We start from the raw sequence: 9,869 nt of genomic DNA on the forward strand, positions 1-9,869 counted from the left end.
GTCCTGGCAGAGGCTTCAGTGGACGTGGCTTCGGCAACTCTCCACCGCCTTCCAAGACCGGTGGACAACCAGCCGCCAAACCAATCTGTCAGGTGTGCAAGAAGAAAGGGCACGAGGCTGACGTCTGCTGGCATCGTTTTGAGGAGGACTACCAGCCCTACACCAAGACGGCCGGGGCGGCGCAGGTGAACTACGGCGTCGACACCAACTGGTACATCGACAGCGGGGCTACGGATCACATCACCGCCGAGCTGGAGAAGCTCTCCGTGAGGGACAAGTACAAGGGCACCGATCAAGTCCACACTGCTAGTGGATCAGGTATGCAGATTAGTAATATTGGTCATGCAATCTTACATACCCCAATTAAGCCCTTGCATCTACAAAATGTTCTTCATGTTCCAAGTGCAAACAAAAGTCTTGTTTCGGTACATCATCTCACATCCGACAATAACACTTTCATTGAATTTCATCCTCACTATTTTCTCATAAAGGATTGGGCTACGAAGAAAGCCCTTCACCATAGCAAGTGTGAGGACGACCTCTATCCATTGAGGTCTCAAGAGGCAGGAGCACAGCGTCATAAGCAGGCTTGTCGTGTCGGTAGACCATCCACTTGGCGATGGCATAGTTGTTTGGGTCATGCGTCCTTTCCTATTGTTGAGAGAGTTATCAAAAACAATTTGCTTCCTTGTTCGTTAGATCGTGATGTTGAGTCGGTGTGTGACTCTTGCCAAAGAGCAAAGAGTCGTCAATTTCCCTATTCCAGCTCGAATAATAAAAGTGGTGCTCCCCTTGATTTGATTCACTCAGATGTGTGGGGGCCTGCTCCTATTTCTGTTGGCAATTGTGCTTATTATGTTTCCTCCATCGATGATTATAGTAGATACACATGGATCTTCCTCCTTAAACACAAATCCGAAGTGTTTCGTGTTTTCAACAACTTTCAAAATCTTGTGGAGAGAAAATTCAACAAGAAGATAGTGCATATGCAAACTGATTGGGGGGTGAGTATGAGAGATTGAACTCCTTCTTCCAACAGTTGGGAATTTCCCATAGAGTCTCTTGTCTGCATACGCACCAACAAAATGGTAGAGCTAAGAGGAAGCATCGACATATAGTGGAAGTAGGTCTATCCCTTTTAGCCCAAGCATCTATGCCTTTAAAATTTTGGGATCATGCTATTCTTATTGCTACCTATATCATCAACATTCTTCCATCTAAAGTCATAGAGAATAAAACTCTTATCGAGCTCCTGTTAAAAGAAAAACCTCATTATGATTCTCTTCGAGTGTTTGGGTGTGCATGTTGGCCAAATTTGAGACCATACAATGCAAGAAAACTATCTTTCCGGTCGACGCAATGTGTGTTTCTTAGCTACAGTTCTCTTCACAAGGGCTTCAAATGCCTTGAACCTAAAACAGGTCGCATTTACATCTCAAGAGATGTGTTTGATGAGGATGTTTTTCCCTTCTCATCCTTGCATCCCAATGCCGGTGCGCGATTAAGAGATGAAGTGTCTCTCCTTCCTGAAAACCTAAATCCTTTTGTTCCTGGGGTAGTAGATTGTCATGTTCCTGATGTTACTAATCCTGCTGTTGTAACTAATGGCGATGAAACACAGGAATCAGATGATGTGCAGGTTATTCAGAAAATACAGGATGATGAGGCCACAGATCCAGCAGCCGTAGTGAATCCGAGCTCAGGATCCGAGGATGCTCCTCTGACAGAGATTGCGTCGCCAGTCGAGGTTTCGTCCGAGGTTGCGGCGGCCTTTCCGGGCTCAACGCGTGGGGGGGCAGGATCAACTTTAGCACTTACGCCGGTCTCCCAGCGCGTTGACCGGACGGGACCGACTCCACCGATCGCCGGATCTTCTGCCCCTGACTCCGGATCTGGTGTGGCTAAGTCCAGTGAGGCGGCTCAAAATGATGATGCAGCAGGACACAACCCTGAGGTGTCTCGACCACAGACGCGTCTTCAAAGCGGTATTGTCAAGCCAAAGATTTACACTGACGGTATAGTACGCTATGCTAACATTTGCACTTCTGATGAGCCGAATTTTGTGGAGGAAGCCTTGAAATCATCCAAGTGGAAAGAAGCAATGCAAGATGAGTATGAAGCATTACAAAGAAATGGCACCTGGAATCTTGTTCCACCGTCACAAGGGAAGAATATTATAGATTGTAAGTGGGTGTTCAAAATAAAGAAGAGAGCTGATGGTAAAATTGATCGGTATAAGGCGAGATTAGTGGCTAAAGGTTTTAATCAACGTTATGGGATTAACTATGAGGATACATTTAGTCCAGTTGTCAAAATTGCAACTGTGAGGTTGGTACTATCCCTAGCAGTGGCACGTGGATGGTGTCTACGACAGCTAGATGTTCAGAACGCGTTTCTTCATGGTGTTCTGGAAGAGGAGGTTTACATGAGACAACCACCAGGGTTTGAGAATCCAAAATGTCCTTCCTTTGTTTGCAAGCTCAAGAAAGCCATCTATGGATTGAAACAAGCTCCAAGAGCTGGGTACGCAGAACTAAGCTCCAAACTTGTTGCTCTTGGGTTTGTTCCCTCAAAATCAGATACCTCACTCTTTATTTATAGTAAAGGGGGTGTAGAGATATATATGTTGATTTATGTGGATGATATAATAGTAACCAGCTCGTCACAAGATGCTGTCAAGGTACTGTTGCAGGCACTTAAGAAGGATTTTGCACTCAAGGACCTTGGAGATTTGCACTACTTCCTGGGAATAGAGGTGGAGAGAAAATCGAGTGGTGATTTGCTTCTAACCCAAAGGAGGTATGCTCAAGACATTCTATCCAGAGTAAGAATGTCGAACTGCAAACCTGTTGCTACTCCTATGGCTCTCGCAGAAAAGATGATACAAGGAGATGGAGATTTACTCGGTCTAGAAGATAGCACCAGGTATAGGAGTGTGGTTGGTGCATTGCAGTACATCACTCTTACTAGACCGGATCTAGCGTTTGCAGTTAACAAAGTTTGTCAGTATTTGCACTCACCCACTACAACTCACTGGTCAGCAGTCAAGAGGGTCATTAGATATCTAAAGTTTTCAATGAATATAGGGCTGTTGATTAGAAAGAAGTCACCATTAATTGTTAGTGGGTTTTCAGATGCAGATTGGGCAGGATGTAGAGATGACAGAAGGTCAACTGGTGGATTTGTAATCTTCTTGGGATCGAATGTAATCTCATGGAGTGCTCGAAAGCAACCTACAGTGTCCAGGTCTAGCACTGAAGCTGAGTACAAGTCAATGGCAAATGCAACATCTGAGATGATTTGGGTAGAACAGCTTCTTGGTGAGCTGGGGATCAAACTGAAAGTAAAACCCCGTCTCCGGTGTGATAATCTCGGAGCAACCTACTTGGCAGCAAATCCAGTTTTTCATGCCACGGCTAAGCACATAGAAATTGATTTCCACTTTGTGCGTGAGAGGGTTGCAAGAAGACAACTAGAAATAAGGTTTGTGCCTACTGAAGATCAAGTTGCAGATGGCTTTACTAAAGCATTGCCGCAGAGAAAGTTTGAAGAGTTCAAGAACAATCTAAATCTTGTAGAGAAGACAAGTATAGATTGAGCGGGGGTGTTAAGAAACATGACATATCTTCTTGTATACGTACTCACATGTAACACGGCATATGACCGTGATCGTGTTGGCTGTAGTTCAGTTAGGATAGAATCAGGTTGTTAGATCTAGAGATGAGATCATTATCTTCCCAACTAACTACCTTGTATTCCAAGTCTTGTAACAACTATATATACATCAACACGGATACGTGACAAGCCAAGATAGGCAGTCACGGTTGTCATCTCGTCTTACAGAAACTGCATAAAACACATAGTTGTACAATAGACATAATGCTATACAACACACATGTGTTTTAGCGAAAAAAACACATAAATTTTTTCTCCCTCTCTCTTTTCAACTGTCTTCTTGACCTATAGCACCGTCTGCCATTGTCTGCACGTTTGCTTGTTGCTGCATGCGTGCATGTGTGCGTGAGCGTGGGGAGGAAAGGTGATCTGTACGAAGAGCCAGCAGAAGGACCGCCGTCCTATACGCGTATATGCGTGCGGCCAAAGGATCGGACGCCCGATTTGTCCTTTTATCCTTGCATAGAAAAAAATATTTTTTATAATATTTGGATTTATGATTTTGTGATTTGTGATCTTCTGAAAGTAGAAGAAGACTAGAGGCTGTTGGATCTTAATTCTATGGCACAGAAAATTAATGTGTTGAAACTACATAAAACACGTGGTTGTGAAGAAGACATACTCATTTATTTTCTTGAACTCCCGAGCAACCAGAATGTGATCAGAGTCCACATCGTGGTTACTGATCTAAAACCCATGTTCACTACTGTACTTCAACTTGAAATGTGTGTATATATATGCCTACATCCTTCGGATTAACAAGTTTTTTCATCAATTGGCGCGAACAACCACACACAAATCGAAACAGATAAAATGGGAGCTCAAATCGAATCACTCAACGCAGACGTAAACCAAAAACAGATAAGAAGAACTGAGCTCGTGATGTGAGAACATGTCGCAACAGGAATGTTATTCCTCCCGCAGGCCGCAGCGCCCATCCGCCGCCCATCATCAGCACACCATGCTGCTCTTCTTCTTATTATTGGCGACCAGCCTCCGCCAGAAGGTGGTCACCTCCTTCTCGATGTCGTGCACCGACTTCTTGGGCTGCTCCGGCGCCTTCCTGCCGGCGTGCGCGTCCATGTCGGCCATGGTCTTGCCCAGGTCCGCGATGAGCCGCTCGGCGAGACCGCGGCTGAAGTCCTCGCGGATGACGACGCGCATCACGGCCATGTGCTCGGCGTCGGCGGGCATGGTGTAGGCCGGCACGATCCAGCCGAACCGGCGGAGGCTCTCGGCCACCTCGAACACCGTGTACTTGGAGGAGTCCTTGAGCGAGAAGGCCACCAGCGGCACGCCCGAGTCCTTGGACACCACGTCGAAGTAGCCCATCTTCTCGATGCCCTCGCGGAGCACCGTCGCGTTGTCGCGGCAGTTCTGCATCACGTCCTTGTAGCCCTGCCAATTGATCATGGTGCCGAAACGGCGTCATCGGTTACAAGCCCAGCGAATTTAATGTCGTCAGTAGCATAATGCAAGCTGTTGCGGTTACCTCGAATCCGAGGCGGATGAGCTGGTAATACTGCGCGATAATCTGGCTCGAACCTGTCCAAGAGAGCAGGCATAGAAGATGGACTCACTGTTGCTCAGTGAAAGCCTGAAAACAAATTCAAACAGAAGCAACAGAGTTACAGAAGAGCGCGGAGCCCGCGGGTACCTACCTTTGGAGAAGTTGAGCGTGAAGGTGGGCTGGTCGGCGCCGAGGTAGTTGATGTGGAAGATGAGCTCGTCGGGGAGGTCCTCCTTGCTCCTCCAGATCACCCAGCCGACGCCGGCGTAGACGAGGCCGTACTTGTGGCCGCTGACGTTGATGCTCTTCACCAGCGGCAGCCGGAAGTCCCACTCCAGCTCCGGGTAAATGAAGGGCGCGATGAAGCCGCCGCTCGCCGCGTCCACGTGGATCGGGGTGCCCCACCTGGCGGAAATTAACCAAGCCGGTCGATCGAGATCAGTTTAGGTCCGAACCTCTGCATTGGTAGAGAATGAGACAATCGGCTTCAGCGCACGTACCCTGTCTCGGCGTTCTTGGCCGTGAGCAGGTCGTTGAGCATCTTGACGTCCTCGAACTCGCCGTTGAGCGTGGAGCCGAGGATAGCGGCGACGCAGATGGTGTTCTCGTCCACCATCTCCGCGGCCTTCTCGGGGTCCATCACGTAGTACCCTTCCCTGAGCTTCACCTCCTTGAGCTCCACCTCAAAGTAGCGTGCGAACTTCTCCCAGCACACCTGCAAGCGCACCGCGTGCCAGCCCCAGCCCAGAGATCATTCATTTGGTTTAGTTTGGCATGGCCAGCAGCTCGCTCATGCATGCCCTGAAACGCCGACAGACGATGCATGCAAGCAATGTACCTGGACGTTGGCGCCGGTGACGATGTTGGGCTTGTCGTAGGGCTTGCCCGCCGCCTTCATCTTGTTCTGCCACTTCCTCTTGAACGCCAGCCCGGCCAGCATGATGGCCTCCGAGGAGCCGACGGTCCCTACCCCAACCGCCGTCTCGTCGTCGCCGATCGGCGCGTTGAAGAGGTGCGCGATCATGTTCACGCACCGGTTCTGTTCCATTCCAAGTACAGTTAGATTAGATTAAGGCCTCGTTCGGTTCTGCTGGAATGGGGCAGGAACTATTCCGGGTTGATCAAGATTATTCCAGGGATCCGTTCCCTGACAATCGAACGGAGCCTAAGCATGTTGTCAGTCAGGCCGCGCGCGCGCTTGCAGTTACCTGGAGCTCGGTGGTGACGGGGTACTCATCCATGTCGACGTAGTTCTTGTTGATGGAGGACTGGATGAGCTTGTCGCACTCGGGCTCCATCCACGTGGTCACGAACGACGCCAGGTTCAGCCGCGGGTTCCCGTCCAGCATCAGCTCGTCGTTGATGATCTGGTACGCCGCCTCCTTGGGGATCGACTGCTCCGGCATCTTGAACCTGCAGCGTGACGATGGCACGCACAGGGGGACCCGGGCCTCCGGATATTCAGCTGAAAAAACCAGAGAGGGACTCCGGCCGCAAATCAATCAATTGGCCGGCGCGCCAATGAGGAGCAGGATATACCTCGGGAGCGCGGTGCGCACGTAGCGCGACGCGAAGGTGGAGCAGTGCAGATGGGACTCGGCGGCGTTCGTGTTCGCCGTGGACAGCGCCATTTCGTCCTCTCCCTTGGCCCTTGGGGCTCAACGGCGGCGGATGTCTGGCTTTGCCGTTGCCGGTAAAGAGCTAGTTAAATTTGTCTTGTCCGAGATGAGAGGAGCAGATCAGAGGATGGGGCAGAGAAGTGGCGATGGTTTTATAAGGAGGCCGTGGGGCATGGCCGCGACGTGGTCGGGGCGGCATGGCTCTTGCCGAGACGAACGGGCGTGCGCCCCAGACCGGGCGCATGGCTTTCGGCACTGAACTCGGGTGTCTGCTATTCGCAATTCTTTGCGCTACGCCCTGTTCGGCTTACCCCATATTCGGTTTGTTCGATTTTTTTTAGCAAGAACAATATTTTTCTCTTACAACCATTCAGCCAGAACCGTGTTTTTCAACCAAGTTTCAGACCAGCGAATGAGGCCTACAAGTCTACCACTACAACAGTACAAGGCTACAACTATTCTAACTTGAGTTGAAAATCATATGGACGGTTCATTCTGGAAAACACTATTCCTCAATGGTCTTACAAGAACCTATCTCTACCGGTCGTCTAATTAAAATCACACGATGTGTCAACCTAGTGTAATTTAGCATAGTTAACTCAGGTCTTAATCTTAAACTGGATACTAAAGCAACACATATTTGGGCTCATATATATACTAGCTTCCTATATCTTATTTTTGCAGGTACTAGCTCCTAATATTTGAAGCTTTAGAGCATTCCTTTTCTTCTGGCTTCAGACATCTTCTAATGAAGATGCATCGGACCACAGTTAGTACAGAAAGATAGCACATGTTTCAATGTGAGCCTATATTAGCAAGCTAATTACAGTAATCACAAAACATTGCATGTGCAACGGCCTTCATTAGAAATAGTGATCATAAACAGCACTAAAACAAACTGGCAAATTTGTTAAGCCAGGACTCTCCTTCGCTTGCATGAACGAACTTGCACACAACAACTAATTTTTCAGAACATGATACAGGGGTACCCTACTCAACTCTTGTGAAATTATTATATATATTGCGCATCTCCATCTAGGTACAACTGTAGTATCTGTTCATGGACAGACACACACCAACACCACACACTCACACATACCGCACTCACACCACATGTACACAAACAGATCCTACAACTACATCTAGATTCCACGATCACGTCCTTTGTGAGATCACCGGGTCCATGGATCCGTAGACGACGAGGTGCGTCGCATTCCCTTTGTGGTTCCACGCGCGACGCGCGAGAGGCAACAGAATTATTTTGGGGACTAACCCCGGTGAGACACCAGAAAATCACAGCCAGTGGGGCTCGATCCCTGGCCGGCAAGGTCCCAACCACCGGACCTTGCCAACCGAGCTACGCTCGGTTCTCATATATATATATATATGTGTGTGTGTGTGTGTTAACGGCCACACACCCAGGTAAATAGTGGAGCTGTAAACATCATGGATTATTTAAGTATTTGCCACATCCACCAAAATTAGTTTGCCTTCGAAAGGGCAAGGGCAAAACAACACAAAAAAATAAATTAAGAAACCGGCTTATCAGCTAGAGTCTATAGTATTTTTCTCTCATAAAAAATTAACCAAGGTCGGCTTATCAGCGGGCTTTAATACCAGCCGAACAGGCCCGGCGATTGCAATTCACAACGTGTAGCCCCGTTTTCCGCTTCTCCTCTTCGCGTCCCCGTGCTGCTTAGAGGTCCTCCGTTATCCAACGATACTGTCCTTTCTGGTTACCTACAAACATTGCAAGCCTTATGAAAATTACCTCCACTTTACCCTCCTGTTGTCCAAATCTAGGTAAACATGGATGCTATATTCTTGATGTTTTGTTAATGCTTTACTCCCTTTTCCTTAAAATGATTCAAATCCTTGTTCTACTATTGGTGTCTTTTGATTTTGAGGTGCACATTTTTTATTGTGGAATGTTTGACACAGTCCAGGTGCCCACCAGCTTAGATGCTTACTGGCCAGAGCTCAGATTTTACAGCATGCCTAGTAGATCTCAAGGCCGAAGTCTATAATGCAGGGCTTCATGGTGCTACAGAGATGTGGAGGCAGCCGGCGGTAAATCATTTTAAACCCGATTTGATTATGGTCTCCTTCGGCTCGCTGAATCTTAACTGAAACTGGCTGAAAAACAATGTTCTGGCTGAATTATTGTGAGAGAAAAACACTGTTCCGGCTGAAAAAACAAGCCGAATATGGGATAAGCCGAACGGGGCCTATATTGATCAATGTTTTTAGGTCGTCCGATTAATCACGATTTGGTCAGTTCCTGGTATTCGATTAGGAGAACCGACATGCACATATATGTCGTCACAAACCTGCTGATGTCATTTTTCTGGATTAAACTGATAATGAAATTGTCTAAATTCCTAACCCAACATATTCTTTACTTAAACTTTGGACCAACACCTACTTTACTTACTCAAACTTTGAACTTTTTTATATGTGCACGCTATCTGTGCACGCACTTATTACCTATTTCATGTCCAGGATAAAGCAGGAACCAAAGAAACTGAGATAGAAAAGGTCGGTACCAGCATCCCAAATTACAGCCCTCCTTCATCTTTAGTAAATGCCAGCTACAGATTCATAAGACCTGGACCTTCTATGTATGAATCCTCTTCTTATGCAGAGGCCAAAGATTGGCGGTTCGAAGAATGAAACAAGAGGTGGCAACAGCAAACCTCGCTAACAACATTGCTACAGTGTCAGGTCCAGGCATACTTACATCACAACACCAACACTATTCCTCTTTACATTCTGTTACATAGCTGTACTTTCACATGCCCTTATAATGTACATGCTTGTCACAACAGTATTGTTAATTTTTGTCATTTATTAGATTATTAACCACTTAAAAAATGACCATTTCCTAAATCAATATTTCTAAAACACTTAGATCAGCAACCGTTGTCATTAAATTTTCTGACCATTTTCGTTCTTCTTTTATACAGAGGCCAAAACCGGTCTGCACCATATCTACCACACCATAACGAAGGTACTAACATCAGTCTGCCTCATCCTCTAAACAACTACATATCCTGCGTAACATT

The 9,869-nt window shown here is 47.2% G+C and overlaps 1 protein-coding gene across 1 annotated transcript; it reads right to left on the reverse strand.

Moving 5' to 3' along the window:
• Positions 1-4,305: 4,305 nt before the first annotated feature.
• LOC136537637 (glutamate decarboxylase-like) lies at positions 4,306-6,914 on the reverse strand. The gene is made up of 7 exons (XM_066529589.1): positions 6,725-6,914; positions 6,394-6,598; positions 6,024-6,224; positions 5,686-5,900; positions 5,337-5,590; positions 5,168-5,220; positions 4,306-5,073 (listed from the first exon to the last, which is right to left on the reverse strand). The coding sequence occupies exons 1-7, from the start codon at positions 6,814-6,816 to the stop codon at positions 4,627-4,629; spliced, it is 1,467 nt and encodes a 488-aa protein (XP_066385686.1). The 5' UTR covers positions 6,817-6,914; the 3' UTR covers positions 4,306-4,626.
• Positions 6,915-9,869: the final 2,955 nt, after the last annotated feature.

The sequence above is a fragment of the Miscanthus floridulus genome, chromosome 2 (genome assembly GCF_019320115.1).
Source record: "Miscanthus floridulus cultivar M001 chromosome 2, ASM1932011v1, whole genome shotgun sequence".
In the NCBI taxonomy this organism is placed as follows: domain Eukaryota; kingdom Viridiplantae; phylum Streptophyta; class Magnoliopsida; order Poales; family Poaceae; genus Miscanthus; species Miscanthus floridulus.